This window comes from Microtus ochrogaster, chromosome 10 (assembly GCF_000317375.1).
Source record: "Microtus ochrogaster isolate Prairie Vole_2 chromosome 10, MicOch1.0, whole genome shotgun sequence".
In the NCBI taxonomy this organism is placed as follows: Eukaryota; Metazoa; Chordata; class Mammalia; order Rodentia; family Cricetidae; genus Microtus; species Microtus ochrogaster.
Window position 1 is genome coordinate 70,478,321 of NC_022016.1, and position 22,677 is coordinate 70,500,997.

The 22,677-nt window shown below is 39.7% G+C and overlaps 1 protein-coding gene across 5 annotated transcripts in view; it reads right to left on the reverse strand.

Annotated features, from left to right (window-relative positions):
* Window positions 1–22,677, reverse strand: part of Wdr78 (WD repeat domain 78) — a 70,536-nt gene that overhangs the window by 35,933 nt on the left and 11,926 nt on the right. For 4 of the 5 annotated variants that reach the window (XR_003377399.1, XM_005353482.3, XM_026782109.1 and 1 more), the window contains 5 exons: window positions 17,033–17,210; window positions 9,153–9,337; window positions 7,645–7,757; window positions 3,580–3,736; window positions 1,095–1,234 (listed from right to left, as the gene is read on the reverse strand). Coding sequence is in view for 4 of the 5 variants with exons in the window: in XM_005353482.3 (XP_005353539.1) it covers window positions 1,095–1,234; window positions 3,580–3,736; window positions 7,645–7,757; window positions 9,153–9,337; window positions 17,033–17,210 (773 nt within the window). In the remaining variant the exon portion in view is untranslated. The remainder of the gene's footprint in view (window positions 1–1,094; window positions 1,235–3,579; window positions 3,737–7,644; window positions 7,758–9,152; window positions 9,338–17,032; window positions 17,211–22,677) is intronic. The other variant, XM_026782110.1, reaches the window with a different exon arrangement.

The window sequence follows — 22,677 nt, forward strand, 5'->3', positions numbered from 1 at the left end:
CAAGGATACCCAGGTACACCCACACTTCATCCAGGCAAGAATACCCAGGTACACCCACACTTCATCCAGGCAAGGATACCCAGGTACACCCACACATCATCCAGGCAAGGATACCCAGGTACACCCACACATCATCCAGGCAAGGATACCCAGGTACACCCACACTTCACCCAGGCAAGGATACCCAGGTACGCCCACACTTCACCCAGGCAAGGATACCCAGGTACACCCACACTTCACCCAGGCAAGGATACCCAGGTACGCCCACACTTCACCCAGGCAAGCCACACCTCTGCTCTGAGGTAGGAACGAGGGAAAGCTAAAGGAGACTGGAGCATTTGTTCTTCATCTTTCATGTAAAAGGAAGTCTCAGGGATGAGCAATAAATATCCCCACCTAGAAGACACATGAACGGTCCTTTACAACAAAACAAAACTACACTTGTTTTTACTAGAGGTTTGCATTTTCAATCTTTAGAAGAATCTAGCTCCCAGCTATATTCAGTAATAACTCTTTCTCCTCGTTTGTCCTCTGCCCACATCCCATGGGCTTCTGCAGTATCCTCAGGAACGTTAATCTGTAAACACTGAGAGGTAGGAAGGCGAGTGTTTCAGAGCACGGATTCTAAGACCTGTGTGGGTCACCAACTGAGGCGACTCCTCTGTGCTGAATGCTCAGCAAGGAAATGGAGACCACGATTCGAACCCGCTTTACAGCGATATGGTGGTCATTGAACCACTTATGATGGGAAGAAGGGAAGAACTGTGTGGACTATACAGACGGATGTACTGGTAGTAAATTATATCATAAAATCATTTTCTATAAATTGTATAAATAATTGAAGAGCGCAGAGTTCTGATACAAGGTGAATAAAAACGAGTCTGAACAATTATGTTACTCAGATACTTTATATCATTATTTCCCGTCACCTTGTCAAATTCTGAACATTAGAAATCAACAGTACCTAGTACTGAGATCTAGGCAAATCTATTTTCATTATTTATTTATATAGTTTAACATGTGTTGACTGACAGAGTCCAGGAACAGATATCAAAATATAGCAACGGTTTGCCAAGAGGAATAAGACAAATTACCTTTGTCTTCCATTATGATCTTTTCACACTGGACATCTTTATTCTTTGGTGCGCCATTAAATGTTTGCATCATCCGTTCGACATACAGGTCATTGCCTAATCTATTTCTACAAAGGACTTCATAATTCTTATTTTTCAGTCTGCAAAAAAAGCAAAAAGTAGCTGATGGATTAAAAACTATCATGAACATACATCATCACCTTTCTCCACTGCACGGTGTGGAGTGCTTTCACTAGTACAGAGTGTAACAAATGTCAAGTGAGCGTCAACACCTCCGCAGGAAAATATGTCACTACCTCACCACCGAAGGGCTGTTTAGCGCTGGGCTCCCCAGCATCCACACTACTGTCAAAGTTTACTAATGTTCAGAGAGTTTAGGGACTTTAATAGGGACATCGAAAGCTACAAACTCGTTCAAAGTATTACTGTTGCAGCATTGTGCACATGCTGTGTTCATAACTGGTTAGTTTTGAGTATTTTTACATTTTTATTTTTCTGAAACAGGGTTTCTCTGTGTAGCCCCAGATATCCTAGAACTCACACTTGTAGACCAGGCTGGCCTTGAACTCACAGAGATTCATTTACTTTTGCCTGCCCAGTGCTGGGATAAAAGGCGTGAGGCCACCACTGCTCAGTCTAGTTATAAGTATTTTTAAATTCACATTTTAATTTTATTAATCTAGGAAATATTTCTAATCTCCCAGTGTATATATGAATGCCTTAGTTGGGATGACTCATTTTTCCTTTCACAATGTAGTCAAAGAATTTAGTGTAATTCTACTTTGAAATTTTAATTTAAAATGATTATGCCCCTCTCTTTATTATGAAGTGATCTTTTTCTAAGTATTCTGTCTGCTTTTTTGAAAGTTCTGAATTTTTTTCCTACATTTTCTTGTACTTAAAAAAAAATCTTCTTTGGGGGTGTAGAGATGGCTCAGTGGTTAAGAGTATCTACTGTTCTTCCAGAGGGCCGGGAGTTGGGCTCCCAGGATCCATACTGGGAAGCTTGGTACCACATGTAACTTCAGCTCTAGAAAATGTGACACCCTCTTCTGGCCTCTCCTAGCACCTACACGCATAACAGAGTGAGCTAGCTCCCTCCCTCTCTCTCCCTCTCTTCCTCTCTTCTTCTATCTTTCTCCCCCTCTCTCTCCCTCTCTCTCTCTTTCTCTCCCTCCCTCCCCCCCCCCCCCCGCCCACACACACTTAAATAAAGATAAACCTTGAAAAAACCCTCTTCTCTTCGCATCTGGTTTTCAGGAGTGTCAGCACAATGCCCCGAGACTATTACAGTAGATTTCATTTTTGCTTCTATACAAGAGTGTGTTAGTAGCTCAGGAAAGCCTCCCGACTCGTCCTCTGTGATTTGCTGTGTACATGTCTGCAACACTGACAAGCTAGACCATTATTTTTATAATCATTGTCTCTTTACATTTTATTTCCTGTAGTTATTTAGACCTATTTTTTCAGCCATTTAATCTTTACTCAATTACATTTAAACCAATGTTTGCTTTTTGACAATAAAGTTCTTATCCAAATATGTCATTCAGAGCTTAATGTGAATGTTCTAACCATCTTGATTGCTGAAACACTTCACAACGACTTTGTATTTTGTATCTAATCATACCGTAGCCCTAACACCCTCAGGGTCTGAATTTAGGATCTGTTGCTATCCTTTAATAATGACTCGTCTTTTATTGATTTGGTATATTTTTATCAAATTCAACCTGAGGGAATCATTTTTAGTTTCCTTATTATTGTTCTCTGTGTGTCAGTTATTAAATGTATGTGTGATATTGCACATGTAAGTGTGGGTGACTGTACCTAGAGACCAGAGGAGAATGTCGAGTATCCTCTCACTCTCCTAACCCCTTGAGATAAAGTCTCACTGACCCTGGAGCTGGGCCAGCAGCCAGCAAATCCCTGCAGTCCTTCTGTCTCTACCCCCCCCACACCCCTGCTCCCTCCCCACACCAACCACACAGGTCTCTTATGTGGGCACTTCAGACCCTAATTTAGGTCCTCATGCTTTGTATATGTGCATATACTGTTTTTATTAAATCACAGGAAGGAACATATATATCTTCTACCTCAAACATTTATTCTTTGTGCTGAGCCCAACATCCTCTCTTCTAGCTATTTTGCAGCATACATTGACTGATCCTACAGCTGTGACATCATACATTGACTGATCCTACAGCTGTGACAGGGCTCTAGGACTCAGTCCTGGTAACTAGAACTTTGGACCTGCTGACCACTGCCCTTTCTTCTTCAAAAGTTCACATAGTTACACAGGCTATGCTAAAGATAAGGGCTTTTCCTATAGAAAAATGTCATGTGATATAAACATGTCCATATAAGATCATAGAGTACATGTGTAATTTCAAGGGCACATTTCTAGAAATCTCCAAGGACTCTTCAAAAGAACCTCTAATTCAGCGTCCGAGCTATATAGAAGCAACATAGACGATGGAGCTATACATACACTATTTTCTCTGCTTCTTCGGATTCTACTGAGTATATGACTGTTGGCAGGTCAAAAAATTTCAGTGTTTTCGTCTCCGTGAGAATGATCTCTATGTTCTTCTCCAGGTCTTCCTTTGTTAAAGATGTCTCAGGTGTGATTCTCAGAACTCGCACATCTAAAATACACGTCATAGTATGATCACCCTGGAACTGCTCCTGTGCACACTTCCTAATCGCTAAGACACCATGATCACACACACATGGCGAGTGTGCACACTGCCTACTCACTAAGACACAATGACAACACATACAACATGTGCACACTGCCTGGTCACTAAGACACAATGACAACACATACAACATGTGCACACTGCCTGGTCACTAAGACACAATGATGACACACACACAGCAAGTGTCTTTATACAGCAGTCTCTTTAACTTCTGTGAAAGCAACTGGAGAAGCCAGCTCTGTTCTGCTGCTGCAGGCATTAATCCCAGCCTAGTCTCACACCTCTGGTCACAGTTCCATGAGCAATCCTGTTACAATTACCCTGTACTATTACTAGGGTAGCTGTTGGTACTACTGAGAAAGAATACGGGGGCATGTGTATGAGGAAAGTCACCTGACCCTTTGAGGCCTCAACAACCTTACTACTTACTTTGTTTATTCTTGTTTTTTTCTTTTAAAAAAACAGGCCTCCTCTAATCATCTTCAACAGGAGATAAAAGATTCAATGGGTCTTGTTGATTACAGGTGTAAAATGGTCCCAATTTTCACACAAATAAATAATATGTTTTTAAAAGATGGGTCAAATCTTTCGAATAGTGAAAGGCTCAATACTCTAGGCTAATATCACTAAGGACAGAATTTCAGAGCTGAGAAAGGGTTATATTCCAGGGCTGGGAATGGGTTATCGGTAAGAAACAGCCTTGATGCGGCATATAACTCAGGTTAAGAAACTATGGAAATGCTATGCTACCCTACATGAAGAATTGACCAGAACACGGTCTATGTTGTAGTTACAATGACAAAAAATAAAGGTCAGGAAAGAGGAAATATTTAATAGTTAGCCCTTAATGATTTTTTTAAAGAAAAAAGTCCTTGTAATAGATTTTAAAATAAAGACAAGATTTAAATAAGTAAATCTGGTTAAGAGAGGATAAGCAAAATGAAGTAAAGGAATTGCTCACACAGACAGTGTTGAGGTACGTGTTGCTCAGATTTCCTACAGCATCAATGAAGAAAATAAGCAGGAGTAATTGTCTCATGCTCCACAGGAACAGGGAATTTTGAGACTGAAAAAGAACAGGCTTGGGCCAGGTGCCTTTAATCCCAGCTCTCAAGAGGCAGAGGCAGGCAGATCTCTGTGAGTTCGAGGCCTCAAAAGCTAGCTCCAGGAAAGACTCTAAAGCCACAGAGAAACCCTGTCTCGAAAAAAAAAAAAAAAAAGAACAGGCTCTTGATCCTCTGAGTACTCTTTTAGACCATCCATCGGATGCTGGCTAATAGCTTGGCTGTATATGAAGTAGCCTGGCAGCACAGACGTAGTTCTAAAAACAACCTCACATGAGATACACCACATATATAGTCTAATGCGACAATATCAGTTATGTATTAGAGCTGGGGAAAATACATGTTCTTAATGGCAGAGGAACACACTATCCCGACAAAACCACAGAACAGCAAGTAGGCTTTTGTGCAGGTCTATCATCTACATCTGAATGTTGCCTGAATTTGTTCCATATTAAAAAATGAATTCTAGCAGCACTATGTACCTACAGAATCTATTTCATGCATCAAGATTACCAGCTCCAGACAATAGATGAAGACTACACTTGCGTCTCTACCTAGAAACCTATCAATGCACTTTTTGCTCTCAGTGATGGAGGAAGCACATCTTTCTCCACCCCTGATGTTCAAGAGATCTCCAGTTGTGTATTGCAATCATGGCTCCCTTTTCACATCTTCACATAGGAAGCCCCTGGAGAGGGACAGGAAGGACTCTGTAGTAGTCTACAGTATTTAGTGAATGGGTAAGACATGGTCACCCTTGGGGCTTCAAAAGTACTTTTACTCATAACGCAGTATTTTGTTTCTAGTACATCTGCCCTTACCCCGTGTTCTTCAATTAATTGAGACATAGGTAAGGAAAAAGATCTATTCTCTGGTCACATTAAGAGACCTCAGTAAGGAGCAGTTCAGGAAGCCTTCCTTGAGCTGGTGTTTAGTTACAATGAGTCTAGTGTCATTACAATCAGACTGAAATACAAAATAGTGCTTCTCTCTCTTCGCAAATGCGCATGTGCTAACCATGGGAACTTTATGAGTTCATGTAAAAGGACCTACTACTCATTTATCTCTGTGCTGAGCAAGGGCCAGTCTGTGCCTAACATGCTGCTCCATCATACAAACGCCAAGCATTTCCAAGCCCAGCCTCCTTTCGGCTCTGAAAAGTGTTATGTGTCAGAACACCCAGAAGGCTTGTGCAAGATTTCAAGATAGTTTAGAGTAATTCTTTTTTTCATTTTAAAGTAGTTCGAGGTGCAGAACATCTGTAAGAATGCTAGAGCTTGTGTAGACCTGCACTCAGTAGCCCCCACTGTGAACATTCCTATCGTGTGCCTAGAGCAGCTAATGGGCCAACAGTGATACTTCACCATCTGAAGCCCAGGTTTTATTCCAGGATGCTTCATTTTTAATACCATCTAAACACTCATAATTTATTCCAAAATATCAGCCCAGACACCACATTTGATCATCCTGTCCCTTAGGTTTTCCTAGACTGTGGCAGTTTCCCGTGTTAGAAGGCTGAGTATTGGTCAAGCATGTAGAACATGCTTCCATTTAGGACTGCCTGAAGCGGGACACAGGTTACAGGTTTCTGGAAGGCAACAGAGGAAGGAGCTAGACTGACAGCGCATCAAGACTATCAGTACAGCTTCTTGCTGACGTCATCACCTCTTAGCTGAGACTGCTCTCTGTTTTCATACACTGTAGTCTGGTGAAAGCCATGATGCAAAGTCCATATTAAAGAGGATAGAAACTCTACATTGAAGCAAAAATATCCACATAAATATTTAGAATTCTCTACAGAAGTCTATCTGCTCTACCCTTTACCATATATCTAAGTATGGGCTCCTGGATATTGTCAATGAGTTATAAGCCAGCACTATACTTTCTGATGTTGAACTTGTCTACCTTTGGCTAATGGAACACTAATGGCTGCTGTGTCCCTGTCATTCTTTTTTTTGGGGGGGGGCGTGGAGGAAAGGCAGGGTTTGTGCAAGTATTTTTTTAACTTTCTAGTTCATCTTATATAAACCCAGAAATCAACTACTTCTCCAAAGGGCCCTATTTCTTTTAATGAAGAACAGTATGCAAAGCTAATAGTGAAACAAATGTTTTATAAACAGACCCTTATTTACACAAAGAATATGATTACTTATTTGGCAACTCAGGACAAAACAAGATGAGGGGCTGGAAAGATGCTCAGTGGTCACTACTACTCACAGATGAACTGAGGTTCAGTTCCTAGCATGCGCATGAAGACGCATGATGGTCTGTAGCTCTAGTTCCAGAGAATCTGATGGCCTCCCCTGGCCTCCCCAGGTACTGCACACACATACACAGGCAAATACACATACACATGCACACATACACAGGCAAAACACCCATACACATAAAACAAGCACTTAAAAAGAACTACTAAGTGTTGACTTGTATCTACATGTACAGGAAAAAAAATGAGAGTTTCTTTTTAGGTCTCTCTCTCTCTCTCTCTCTCTCTCTCTCTCTCTCTCTCTCACACACACACACACACACACACACACAGGAAAGGAAGTATCGTTAAAGACTAAACTCAGGGTCTTTGATGTAGGCAAATGGTCCCCCACTGAGACAGGTCCTCAGCTGCTTTTTATCTACTCTCAGTCACAATTAGAAATTAATCTTAAAATAGTATAAAAGCTGTGCCAAAATAACCTAGTTTTCACAAACATTACAAACAATGACAATTTCCGTGGGGAGTTAAACCATTGAAAATACATTAAAGCTGTAAGATTGAAAGAAAATTACTTTTATTACCTGTAAAACTAGCCAGTCTTTCCCTCTTGTAAGCTGGTTCTTCTAGATCCTCCGTCATTGATTCGGTTGTGGACACACTTGACTTTGACACTGTGCTGCTCCCCATGACTGACCTTTGAAAGTTATTAACACATTTGGTCAATGTCCTTATGAGAAGCCAAAAGTGTAAATTAGACTATATCAACAGATGGACAAGTTAAACATACTAGTCATATAAACAACATAAATCATTATATCTTTTAAATCTTCAGTTGATTTTTCATGTCCTTTAAAAGTGAAAGTATATTTTAGAATAACATCTCAGATCTACACGGAGGACGTCAGTGTTCCCAATGTATATTTTGAATGGCTATCTAAAATATAGCTCCCTCTCAGACTCCATTTTCACTATCTCTTCATCATTTTGTTGCTGGGTGTTTTAGCACCTCCATCCTAGGAGTCTGTTTAGGGCCTCAGCCAAGAATATTCTTCTCTTTGCTTCTGCACATTCCTCATAACTCGGCTCAAAAGTTCAATTTTACAAAAGTCCCCTCGAAAGGTAACAAGACACAGCTACACTGTAGAGTGCTTTCCTCCTCGGGAAAGGTAACCTGAGACACAGCTACCCTGTACAAATGGAAGTCTTCCCTACAAGAGGGGATGGGGGAAGCTCTTGAGACTAGGGAGGTTAAAAAAAGGTCATGTCTGGAAAAAAACAGTAACTTAGAAGTCTTAAAGGTCCCTCCCCAGACTAGAGGAGTAAAGTCTGGGGAGGAGACTGAGTGGCTGAGCCACGGGGAGGAGGGGCACGAGGGTGGGGTGCAGACTGTGGGGCTGTGGTGCTGCCTACAAGCTGTGCAGAGCTCAGGGGTGTGGCTTGTGGTTACCACGTGGGATCTGCTTTTCTGAGACACAGAGTTTCTCTGAGTCATCCCAGTTCCTGACTCTGTTAGTAATGCCAATAAAGAGTCACGTTCCACCACACTGGGCTTTCATGCGATCATTAGTTTGGTCAGTTATGGGTTTCCTTTAAAATTTTAAACAAACCATCATAACATTACTCTGTAACATCTTACATTTAGGCTTTCAATTGTTTACAAAGGGGTCAACTTTACTGGAAGAGCCCTTGTTTCTTATCTGGCGTTCCATGTGGCTCGTGTGTGAATTGAGTGTAGGGTCTGGAGCAGTGTGTGTGACTGCACTGTATTCTAAATGGCAGCAATAAAACCCTAAAGAAACTGGGCCAAAATATTTAGTTGCAATTTGTGGCCAGCTGTGAAGCTAGTCCTTTGTTTCAGAAACCTTGGGCAATCTCAGGCAAGCATCTACACACTTTTCACAATGTTTTAGAATTTGTGGGAAATCTTCAGTCAAGCTCCAAACACGAATATAATTAAAACATAAAAGCTAGAACACTAGGATTTATCGATTGAAGTCAGAAAAGTGGAAACATATATTCTGTATGTATGCAATAGAATCAGAAGAACAACATAAATGCAATCAAAAGAACTGGGGCCAGGATACTTCACCTTGTGAACTGCCCTAACATACTAGGGTTAACTGTATTTTGATACAGACTGTATGAAGAAATAAAATCTGATGCAAGTGATCCTTCTTGTGACATCAAGAGTTTGTTGGGCTTTGCTGTTCCCAGGTGTGGATCTGGATGGTAGAGAGGTCGGGGAGTAACATCAACGCCTCTTGCATCAAACACCTGTAGAGAATGGTTATTTAAACTGAATATCCAGACAAGAAAACAGAAATACGTATAGCAGAAAAATATATATATATATTTTTTTTTTTTGGTTTTTCGAGACAGGGTTTCTCTGTGGTTTTGGAACCTGTCCTGGAACTAGCTCTTGTAGACCAGGCTGGTCTTGAACTCACAAAGATCCTCCTGCCTCTGCCTCCCAAGTGCTGGGATTAAAGGCGTGCGCCACCACCGCCCGGCAAGCAGAAAAATATTAAGTATAATAATGTTCTTAGAACAAGATGAACATGAAAACTTGAATAATACAAAATTTTATTCTTGAAGTTTAACTAGGCAAAATAAAAACAATCTTACTCCTGTACCTACATACAAGTAATAAACACAGAGATATGATGTGAAAATGGTAACTGATCTTTGTAGCTAATCATTATATAGAGAAAGCAGGATGGTATGGCCAGTCACTTGATATGGCTTCTTTTATTTGTTTTTGTTTTTTGTTGTTGTTTTGTTTCAAGACAGAGTTTTTCTGTAGCTTTGGGAACCTGTCCTGGAACTAGCTCTTGTAGACCAGGCTGGTCTCGAACTCACCGAGATCCGCCTGCCTCTGCCTCCCAAGTGCTGGGATTAAAGGCGTGCGCCACCACTGCCGGGCTGATATGGATTCTTGATGTAATCAAATGTGACAGAAGCATACAGAAGCTGATGGTGTGACAGCAAACTTTTTAATTAATTACTTATTTAATACGCTTATATTTGGTTTTTCAAGACAGTTTCTCTGTGTAGTCTTGGCTTCCCCGAAACTTGCCCTCTACACTGGGCTGGCCTTGAACTCAGGGATCCACCTGTCTCTGTCTCCTGAGTGCTGGGATTAAAGCTATTTGCCCATGCCCAGCTACAGAAAACTTTTTTATAGTAAGTTTTTAAAAAGCAATACTATACTCTAATGACAATACACAGCAATCAAAAAAATAGAATACTTTATTCATATTGTTAATATTTTGGTCGATATAATATCATAAGCATAGGCATGAATAAAAACATGGCTCCAAGGGGAGCCTGCTAATGCAAGAGGAACCTGAAAACTTCAGCTCAGCACAGCTGCGCCAGCAATTCACTCCACAGGTACTGTGGAGTCTGAATGACAGTGGCCTCAGGGGGCTCAGGTTTGAATGCATGTCTCCCAGTTGGTGGAGCTGTTGGGAAGGATTAGGAGGTGTGGCCCTGTTGGAGGAGGTGCCTCACTGGGCATAGAGTTAAGATTTTAAAAGACTCCCATGATTCCCAGTACTTGCTCTTTGTCTCATGGTTGTGGATCAAGATGTGAGCTCTAAGCTGCTCCTTCACTCTGCCACCATGGACTCTGAACCTCTGAAATGGTAAACCTAAATAGAGGTTTGTCTCATAAGTTGCCTTGGCCATGGTGTTTTATCAAAGCAAGAGACAAGTAACTAAATATTAAACTTCTATTTCCTATTTTAATTAGTTTGCTTCCAGTCTCATGTATATATGTCTCCTGATGGTTTTGCTTTTGTTTGTATATTGCTCAGGTCTTAGGATTATTGTTGATGTTTCCATCCAGCTTACTCTAAGACATTCTTTACTATGCTCTCCAGGATGCTGAATATACCCTTCCACTTCCTTCTCTCCATCACGCTAAGACATTCTTTCCTATGTCCTCAGGACACTGAATATACCTTCTTCTTCCTTCTCTCATCCTATCCTCTTCCCCTTTACTTCTTAATTATAACCCTCCACAATTTAGCAATGTCTAAAATCTGTGGGCCATAATAATCTCTCAACTTTGTCTTCTAATTACTTTACCTACCTCATTCTGATTTTCCTTTTCCAAACCTGATTAATATTTAATCCTGAGTATATGTCATATTATCCTTGGTTATTTATCCTCCAATGGTTATTGAAATCAAAGGTGCCAATGTGACTAACTTGCTAGTACGATGTTTGCGTTGTGGGACGATCAAGCAACCATGACTGCTCTTGTAGTTAATATTCTAGTCAGGGAATGATACAGTGCTTTACACCAAGCACTCAGCTCATGGACCAAGGAACTATTTGCTGAACTACACAATCACCAGTATCACATCCAAGTTCCACGTGAACATAGCAAATACTTTAATTGAAAAGAAGGTGGCTGATTACGTATATTATGTAAATCCCAATGAAGCAACCAACACAACAGAACTCATCCAAAAGTTATGAATTCTATAGTAAAGGCATTTAATAAGAGTGAGACAGGTGAAATAAATCCCAGTCGGGGAACTTCAAAAAAACTACATATGTTCAAATAAGGAAAAAAGTTCCCGATTGAGAGCATAAACAGATAGATGAAATAAGGAAGGCGCTGCAAAAGATGAAATAGGACTTCAACAAGAGCTGGAAATACTGAGATGAAACCAATCTAAAATTGTGGAAATAAAAAATGTAAGACAGATGAAAAAGTCTGTTGGAAGGCTCACCAATAGAATGGACAAGGAGATGAAAGACCAGCCGACCTTGAACTGATGGAACTAGAGGGACGGATCAGTTGGGAGCCACGACACAACAGTGAGAATTCTGAGATACATGGGACAGTCAGAAACAGCAAATGCATGGATGGCAGGCACAGTAGGAGAAGAATCTAGTTCCAAAATCACAGGAAACACTTTTTAAAGGATCAACAGAAGCAACTTCAGTCAAGAAAGAGACGCCAACACAGACACTGGAGGCTGTCTGTCACCAAACAGAACAGGTCTGAGTCTTCCCTCATGACATCATAATTAAAATACTAAATACACAAAAGCATATGGAAGGCAGGCACTGAAAATACATTAAAAGCAGCAAGAGAGAAACTCCCAGTCACACACTAGGGCAGGCTCATCAGACTGACAACAGGCCATTCGGCTAAAAGTTAAAGGCTAGAAGGGCAGAGACAGATTTACTACAAGTTCTGAAACAGAACATATCCAAGAAAAGCGGTGGTCCTCAATCTGTGGGTTGCAACCCCTTTGGAGGTCAAATGACCCTTTCACAGGGGTCACACAGCAGATATCCTGTATATCAAATATTTGCATTACAATTAATAACAGTAATAAAATTATAAATATGAAGTAGCAGCAAAAATAATTTTGTGGTTGGGGTCACCACAACGTGAGGAACTGTACTAAAGGGTCACAGCACTAGGAAAGCTGAGAGCCACTGCAACAAAGACTAACTTAGTTGGAGGAAAAAAAAATGAAAACTTCCCATAAAAACAAAACAGATTAAAGGAATTAATGATCACCATGCCAGTTCTACAAAAATACATGTAGTCCTGGGCAATGGTGGCACATCCCTTTAACCCCAGCCTTCACAGAGGCAGGCACATCTCTGTGAGGCCAGCACAGTCTACAGAGTGAGTTCCAGGACAGCCAGGAGTACACAGAGAAACTTTATCTCAAAAACCAAATAAATAAATAATAATAATAATACATGAGGGATCTTTTGGACTGAAGAGACAAACAAATCCATCAACAAGGCCATGCTAGACTAATACTTAAGTGTGGGGGGGAAACAACACAGGGGGACCTAAACATTATGCAATCAACAAAATGACAGGAAGAGTGTACATCTTTCAATAGCAACTGTGACTGTTAATGACTTCAATTTCTCCAGTCAGATGACACAGACTAGCAGACTGGCTCAAAGAGCAACTGTGCATTTGTTGCCTCCAATAATTCACCTAAACACACACACACACACACACACACACACACACACACACACACACACACACACCTACCTTAGGATGAAAGGGAGACGGTGTTGAAAGAACAAGAACCTAGGAAACAAACAGGTGTTGCTGTTCTGAAAGATTTCAAACCCCAACTCCTGAGAGGGCGTATAAGTGGCCACTGTGTACCAAGGGAACAAGCCACCAGGAGGCCATTATAATTCTAAACATAGACCCCCTGAACACAGGGGCACCTGGTGTAGGAAGTCCTTCTATGTGTTGCTTTTATTGGTTAATGAGTAAATCTGTTTTGGCCAGTAACTTAGCAGAATAGGGCAAGGCAGGAGCTCCCAGCAGATAGAGGAGGAGAGAGCAGGCAGAGTCAGAGACGCCATGGAGCCGCCAGAGGGAAAAGACGAGAGCTGCCAGCTGGAACCTTGCACGTAGGCCATGACCCTCATGGTAAAATATAAAATAATGGAAATTGGTTCATTCTAGATGTAAGAGCTAGCTAGCAATATGCTTAAGCTATTGGCCAAACAGTATTGCAAATAATAAAGTTTCTGAATGATTATTTTGTGGTCTGGGTAGCTGGAAACGAACATGCGGCTTCTGCCTACAGGCACCCACTTTCATAAAACAAAAACGAATCAATACAAAGCCACAATTAATCCTGGTACAAGAGTCATGGGTGACTTCAATGCCCCGCCTCCACCAACTGACAGGTGTTCTCCCGAAAATAAACAGAGAAAGTACTGGTTCTTTGAAAAGATGAACAAGATTTGTCAAATCCTCAGCTAAACTAATCAAAACAAAAAGAGAAACCCAAACAAAATTAGAGATGAAAAGGGAACAATTACAATAGATACCAATGAAATTTGAAGCAGAAGCGTGTTTTAGCTTGAAAACACCTTGTCCACTAAACTGGAAAATCAGAAGGAAATGGATGAGTTTGTAGATGCATACGACTTACAAAACTAAGACAAGAAGAGACCAACAAGTTAAACAGATGAGTGAAAACTAGTGAGGCTCAAACAGCAATTCAAATCTCCCAACTAAAATGTCCCTGTTGAGTTCCATACACCCACCCCGAACTTTTAGATTGGGTTGTTTTCTTGATAACTGGTTTTGTGAGTTCTTTACATATGCTGGATAGTGACTTTCTGTTGGATGTATATTTGCCAAAGATTTTTCTCCCATTTTATAGCTGCCTCTTCATTTGCTTGACAGTCTCCTTTGCTGGACGTAATGAGATTCCATTTTTGATTATTGGCCTCATTTCTTGAGTAATTGTAACCCTATCCAGAACATCCTTACCTATGCTTGTATCTTGAGGGAAACTTCCTACTGTTACCCCCTATAGTTTCAGAGTTTCAGGTCTTATGTTGAACTCATCAATCCATTTGGGATTGAGGTTTGTCCAGGACGATTTTGTTTTATTCTTTTGTTGTCAAAATTAGGTGACTACGGTTGTATGATCTTGTGCAGTGACCCAGGCATCTGTTTTGTGCTAGCGCCATGCTGTCCATAGCGCTAGGGTTCTTGGGTGCACTCATACTTTCAGCAGTGTTTCTTCTGCTCAGGATTGCTTTGACTGCCTGCGATCTCTGTTGCTTAGGCACTTTTGGGAAGCTACTGTGAATGGCACTGTTTCCCATTTTTTTCAGTTTGCTTGTCACTGGTATAGTCGACAGCTAATGATTTTAAGTGTGCATACATTCTGTTGATTTACTGAAATAGTCAAATAAAAGATACTTTAAATATTCTAACAGCCTTCTACTAATATTCACTAATTTACTTATTATATATTTTGGTCTCCTTTATTCCCTTCAATTACAAAATTTGATTTTATAGTTATACAAAAATATAAAAACGTGATTAAATAAAATAGTAAAACACTGGTAGCCACTGCCCCCTCAGCTACTCCTTTCTCCTCACAGACAATTACGAATTACTTCACATTCACAATCCATTTCCTTCTTCCTGTTCATAGCTCTGTGAAGTATCTTTAATAGTTTATTTTTATTTCCATAAAATATACTCACACTAACTATGCATGGAGCTTACATCCTAGTGAATTCTCTAGCCAAACAGCACTGTTGTATTCAATACAAAAATTCAACAGACTTAGGGCAGAAATTTACCAGAAGTTTCTTTCAGAAGAACTAGTATCTTCCATACAAAGTAGTAATTACTTACCTTGACATCACATACTAGCTTAGCCTGTAAGCTTTACTTAGATGAAGCCATATAAAAAATCATCTTTAATACTTGTTCACTATTATGCACGTAAGATTCATTTGCATTACTGACTACAGCCACAGATCATTCATTCCATTATTACATAGTATTACACTGTGTGGCTGTATCATGTTTTATTTATTTATCATGGGCATTTGTGTATTTTCCAGTTTGATTCTTTCTTTCTTTTCTTTCTTTCTTTCTTTCTTTCTTTCTTTCTTTCTTTCTTTCTTTCTTTCTTCTTTCTTTGAGACAGGTTTTCTCTGTGTAGCCCTGGTTGTCCTGGAACCCACTCCTCTGTAGACTAAGTCAGTCTGGATCTCAAAGAGCTCTGCCTGTTTCTGCCTCCCAAGTGCTGAGATTAAAGGTGTGCGCCACCATTGCCCAGCAGTTCTGGCTTTCCAATAGTGCTGCTGGACTAGTGAAAGAGCATGGTGGTTACAGGTACTCTTTGTCATGCCGATGCTCTGGAGTGGACCCTGAGGATCCACATGGTAGAAGAGGAGAACAGACCCTTGCAAGCTGTCCTCTGACCTTCATTGTGTGTGCCCTGGCTCACATATGCACACATACATGCAGCAAGTAAAAGCCATCAAACAGTGTTGCTATAAATATCATTGCGAATGATATGCTGACCTTTATGAATCTTTGTTGGAACTCTGGGTAGAGAGGATGTGCATGCTCACTTTTAAGATGAGCTTCAACGTGATTCCATCAGCAGAAACAAAAGGTCTGATTTCTCCAGATTTTTGAAAACACTTGGTATTTCTCATGTGAGTTAAGGAAACTCCCTTTATTTTTGAAATGTTGGAGTCATATATTACATTATAGCTGGCACCCTTTGTCCAGCAATGTTTTTAATTTTCACAAGTGTAGCTATGTAAAGTTGTTCATTCATCTACTGTGGTTATAAAGTAATGCACACAACTATTACACGGTATTTTATCAGTTTACTTTTAATAGATATGATGAACTGCTTCCAGGTTTTGGCTCAGTGAATGTGCTTCAGTAAACATTTGTGTAGAGGTGTCTTCTGATACATTCCCAGGCGTCTGCCGATGCCGAGCAGCTGAGCCACATTTTTTTTTTTTGGAAGAGGGGAGCCAACTCTGGGTTGTCTCTGACCATCACACGTTCACCCTGGCACACACTGGAACTCAAGGACAATTTACTGGTGTTTGAGAGGAAAACAACAGTCCAGTCAAGTTGTAACTCTTGACAGCTGCCAAGAGGAAGGAGATTACAGAGTTATTTAGAAATAAACTCAGGGGCTGGACAGCTGGCTCAGAGAGGTTAAGAGCATGTACCACTGTTCCAGAGTTTAGTCCCCAGAACCCACATCAGGCAGCTCACAACTGCCCATAATTCTAGCTCCCGAAAATGCGATGCCCTCTTTGGGAGGCACCCACACTCATGTGTACATACCTCCACACACATAACTTTAAATAAATAAACCTTTTTAAAAGCCCACAACATTCAGAATTCTAAAAAAAAAAAAAAAGTCACCTGTGGGGCCAGCAGGATGTCTCTGGGGATAATAAGGGTGCTTGCCACTAAGTCTGATGATCTGAGTTTGATCTCAAGAACCCACAAAGTGGGAGAAACAGCTCTTCCAAGTTGTCTTCAGACCTCCACACATGTGCCAGGGTGTACACTCATGCTCACACATGTGAACATACATGCTCACTCGCATGTACACACAAATTAAATAATTAAACATAACAAAAATACTTTGGAAAAAAGAAAGTTACCTGTACTGTCTTAGTGCCAGAAATATTCAGTTTTTCTACAGGCTTTATCTCAGGAACAGAAACCATCGTTCTCGACATGGCAATTCTGCTTTGAGTGGCGCCAGCATAGCCTTTCCCTGAACTTGCTTTTGATGGGCTACTAAAGCTAATAGACTTCCTTGTTTGTGAGCTGGGACTCCTGTACAAGGAAAACAAATGACAGAAGACCCAGAATTGAAAAGAAAATTCAAATCATAGCAAAAGTATACTTTCATTTAGAAGTATAAAGAAGCTAAACAAGTACCATGCAGCAATTGCTACCTACACACTAGTCTATGTAAGCACATTTCTGGAGTTGACATGTACAATCATTTCTGAAGCAACTCTACAGGGTTAGAACTAACACCACTTTATGTAAAAAGACACCGGGCCATTAGGATGATTCTGTGGGTAAAGGTGACTGTGGTGCAAGCCTGGTGACATGAGTGACATGAGTTCAATCCCCCAAGCCCATGTAAAAAGCTAGATATGGAAACAGAAGTGCCATTCGGAATCTTGCCAGCTAACCTAGAGTAGGTGGTGCAGCAGGAAGTTAGAGACAAGACAAGACTAGAGACAGCCAAGTCCCCAAAGATGTCCTCTGACCCCCACACGTATGGCCACTCTCATTTACATGCCAATTCACACTCACACTCACACTAAAAAATGAAAATACATTTTAAAAATTATATAAAGATGCAGAGGCTTAAAGGAAAGCATGAGATATGAGATTTGATTCAAACAGAAAGATGCAAAAGCCATACTGACTTTTTGTCTGGGTCTTAGTTTTCTTGTTCATAAAACAGGGCCCACAGGTCATTATGAGGACTTCACAAATTTAGCTTGGGAAGTACCTACCACATGATAAATGCTTGCCAGTGTACAGTGGTGTACAGTGCAGGGAAGCAGGCAAAATTAAACATAAGCAATAAAGCCGGGGGGGGGAAGTACCCCATTTCTTTTTGAACAAATTACACAATTTTAAATTAGGAAATTAGAGTAAAATATTTAAATTATGGAAGGACTGTATTATCGTGCTATTGGATTTAGTTCACAGATTCCCAAGTTAGGCCCAACCTCTATGCTTTACCATTCTAATTGTTTGTATTGAAATTTTCTATGACGTTTAATTAGATTCTAAAAAGCAAGTACATTTTCAAAGGAAGCAATTTTGTCTTTTTTATTTAAAAAAGCAAAACTGGACAGTGATTGATGTAGGTTTCCTGCTTTACTTCTTTTAATAACCACTTAACACTATATGGTTTTAAGACTGTTGTTTTGCAGTCTTCTACAGAGCGTAAGCATATTCAACATGGGAAATTTACCTTCTCCATTATATCCCCAGTGCCTAGCACACTCGCTTATTATATGCATTAAATAAATATTTAAAGTGCCCTACACTGGATGCCTTTTTTTCCTTCTAAAGAAAGAACTTTACCACCCAAATCAGTAATAAAAATACAAGTCCTATAAAAACTGCTTTGTAACATCTCTACTATCTTTTAAATTTTCTCTTGTTTCCCGTAGATGCCTCTGAACTCATCCTTACACATTTTCCCTTTCCACAACAGCTGCCATTCTATGGAGGCTCGAGAGACAGCTCATTGGCTAAAAGCACTTACTGTTCTTGCAGGACCAGAACTCAGTTCCTAGCACCCACACGGTAGTTCATATAGTTCATAACTACCTATAACTCTAGTTCAAGGAAACCCAATGCTCTCCTTTTCTGACATACACAGGAACATACTATGTCATCACACTGAGGTCAACAAAACTGATTTATTAAGCATCTGCAATGGAAAGAGATGAACTTACAAATACAGAAAAGGGCAGATGCCATTCCTGATCCCGCTTTGTCTCTCCAATGTCCTGGGTCTCTCCTCATGTTAAGCAAGAACCAGAGTAAGAGACTGAACATGCTTTCTTTTACATCTTATCAGTAGACATGTAGTAAGACCTCAGACCATGCCCAAAGAGCCAGAGTCCCCCAAAAGTTAATTGGCTGAGTGGATGCCCACAACAATTCCCCCTTTTGTCTAAATAAGAGGGTTTTAAACCTAATAAAAAGTATATACAATAATAACAAATATTATGTATTGTCCAGGAGGAAAAAAAGGCAAAAACTTACACAAAAATAGAACTACAACCAACATGAACAACATCAAGCAAGAAACACATGTTAAATGTCCAGTCTAAGGAAATTAGCAAATAAGAGAGGTTATTTCAATAGATGTCCTATCCTGAGGAATCTAAGTCTGGCACTTAAAAATGTCTTATCTAAGTTATGAGAGGAAAGTAGCTGTGACTGTCTAGTCTTCAACCCCATTAAAGACCTGAGAAGAAAAATAATATTACCTGAGTAAGTAGGAAGTGCAAGCAAGCAACTTCCAAAAGGTACAAGAAATGACAGAAATAGCTGGCTACCTGGACAGTCACTCAAAGTCTCATTTTCATTGTTGGGGCAACCAACTTCAGCTAAGGCCTAGAGTATCTGGCAGATCATTTTCAGAAACAGGAAATTTCAAGACTGTTTTGCCCTGTCTTGGAAAGTTTCAGCAGTCACTTCGCTTGTGTTCTGCTTGTGCCATTTGGAAAGCGTGTATACTGTCAGCAGTCGAGGCAAGGGCAGTCCTTTGCCCAAAGGCCCGCTCTGCCAAGAAGACAACAAACTCCAAGTGGAGTGTCTGTGGTGTCCAACATTCTCTCGGGAATAGGTCGGTGCTGCCAGGAGCAATTGCGTCTCATGTCACCAGAATCCTGAGTTATTTAAATGCCATATTCTACAGTTCTTTGATGTATTTTAAGACTGCCTATCTATGCAGAGTACATCTCTGAGCATCCAGAGAATCTGACTAACATAACTAAAGGTATGACGAACATGGGTGGACTATTAATCTGTAATTCTTAAATAACCTGTGTATCTGAAAGACTTGGGATCTATATAAGAACGTAAACAATCTTTAAGCAGATGTGCAGCACGAGACAATGACCTCGAGATTGTATCAATGTAAAAATATCTTCATCAGAGGTAAAAATGTATAGTGCAATATGACAAAGATATACTTAAATTGCATATACAAAATATCTTAAGCAGAGGTAGAAATATACACACATACAGTACGACAAAATAAATAACTTTACATTTGTGTACAAATACTGTAAAGAGAAATAGGAGCATACACAATATAACAAATACAATTTGAATTTGTATCAATATACAAATTGGCTTAGACAGAAAATTATAATAAAAAGATAATTTTACATAGGTATCAATATACAAGAATCTATACCAATGTATTTTATCTACAATAATTCACAAGTAGGTCATTAATATACCTACATCCCATCCCATCCATTCCTCTATTTTTCTTTTCCAAAAAGACATTTCTGAGCTTAAACTTCATATTCAACCTCTAACCCTTTACTAACCCCTAACAGATGACAGTTATTCATAACCCTAAGAAGACAACATCTGTTGGGAGAGGGACATTGTTTTGCAGAATTACTTCCAGCTGTCAGGGTACGATGGCATTTCTATGGGATCCTGTGAAAGCTAAAATGAATGTAAGTCTCAAGAGTACTGTCTGTAACAACTGTAGACAGTCTCTGAGTAGTTGGTAGGGTTTTTTTAAAGTTATTATTTGAAGTTTTAGCCAGAGTGTTGTAAGAAGGTGCACCATCTCAGCTAGCCAAGTTGGAATCATCCTGAGCAGTTTGTAACCCAAAACCAATCTTTGAGTGGTGTTTATCAGGTCAATGACATCCAAGGAACCAGGGAGAATCGTTGTTGTAGGACCCAATCTTCTTTCTGGATACTTCACAGATTACTGTAGGAAAATTTATTGTTCACTGTGGAGAACTTAAATATTATTAATATTAAAATGGAAAGTTAAAATGTTTGATATTTCCTCATCTTAAGAAAGGTAACGAAGAGATGAAAAATAGGTATTGGGAGAAGTAGAAATTGGAGGGGGGGAGATAAGAGAGTATTGACAACAACAGTCCCTAGATTTTTGGTTTTCTTCTGTCTCATACCAGGTGGCTCTTCCGATGAGACAGAAACTGAATTTTTCTTTTGACCACAAGCACACACGCATACATGCACACACATGAGCACAAAATAAATGTTTGAAAAGTTGTTGCCATTCCATCTAAAACTAAATTTTATCCATATTCTAGAATCTAGCACTGTTTTTCAGTAATTCCTAAGACTCCTCTATCTTATTCTGCCATGAACATAACTCTGTTGTGGTTTCTTCTATACTTAAAATCTTTTCCTTTAACTATGATGTCCTCTGCCTACTATAGCCTTTTTTCATTTTATAGCCTGATTTCCTAAAATATTGATAGGTTAGACTTTTTGTAGTGCTAGGGTCTGAAAGCAGAGCCTCACGCCCTACCAAATGCCCTACCACTAAGTTCCTTTCCCAACCCTGTCCACTTCTTTATTTCTTTTACATGCTCCACACTTTCCTACTGCATAGACAAGCTGAATTACAATAATATATTCTCTCAAATTACTGACTCCAAGACTTTTTAGTATACATCTTTGTAATACCCACTGGTTGACCAGAGCCTGGGAAGTGGAGGCAGGAGGAATAGCTAGCTGGGTTCAAGATTAGCCTGGACTACATGTGACCCTGTCTCAAAATATCAAAATCAAAATTTTTTAACTGTTCAGTTTTATGAGACAACAGTTTCCTATTGTTCAACATGTTTATGTCCCAAAGAAGTAACAAAACCTGTGGCCACTTCAAATTTTCATTCATTTTATACACACTGAATTTTTTTTAGCATGTTCAATTAAAATCCACATGTGTATACTTGTAAATGTGTTTTGGTAATATATCAAAAGGCTGGATAAAAACACAATGCTTTATAAACATGGGTTCTCTGAACTTCTTAAAATCTATTAAGATGGTATTTTGGGGTATATTAAGTGATTCAAAAACCTTTAAAATCCTTTGTTTATTTTAAACAGTATTCATTGGAGTCTTAAGTTTCATTAAGCTACATATTTTAATGTTAAGATACAGACTTCAATAGATTTCTTTCCAAAACAGTTCTAAAGGAGAAAGGATTTGATTTGTGTAATAATCATGGGTAATGTAAAAAACAATAGGACACAAAATCACTATATAGTAAAACATACTTTGGGTACCTAAGTGATGTATCTTAAAGCCTTTTTATTAGGTAAGTGCTATGAATTAATTTTTCAGAAATATTTTCAATATACAAATGATAAAGTTTTTGAAAGCTGTTATACACATTAAATGAATTTACATCTTTAAATCTCTAATTCTCATAGTGAATTAGAGATACAGTTGCAACAAACAGTGACATCCATAATGTACAATTTTTTCAAGGTTTTCTGTGCAATTTGAGCTAAAGGGAGAAGTACCCCCTTTGCCCACCGATAAGCTGATGACAGAACCCAGTGCCTTGGACTTGCTACTGAGCTAAATCCCTGACCACCTAAGTCCTCTGATAAACAAGGTGCTGGCACCTGCTTTAAAACTCTATCGAGGCCAGGCGGTGGTGGCGCACGCCTTTAATCCCGGCACTCGGGAGGCAGAGGCAGGCGGATCTCTGTGAGTTCAAGACCAGCCTGGTCTATAAGAGCTAGT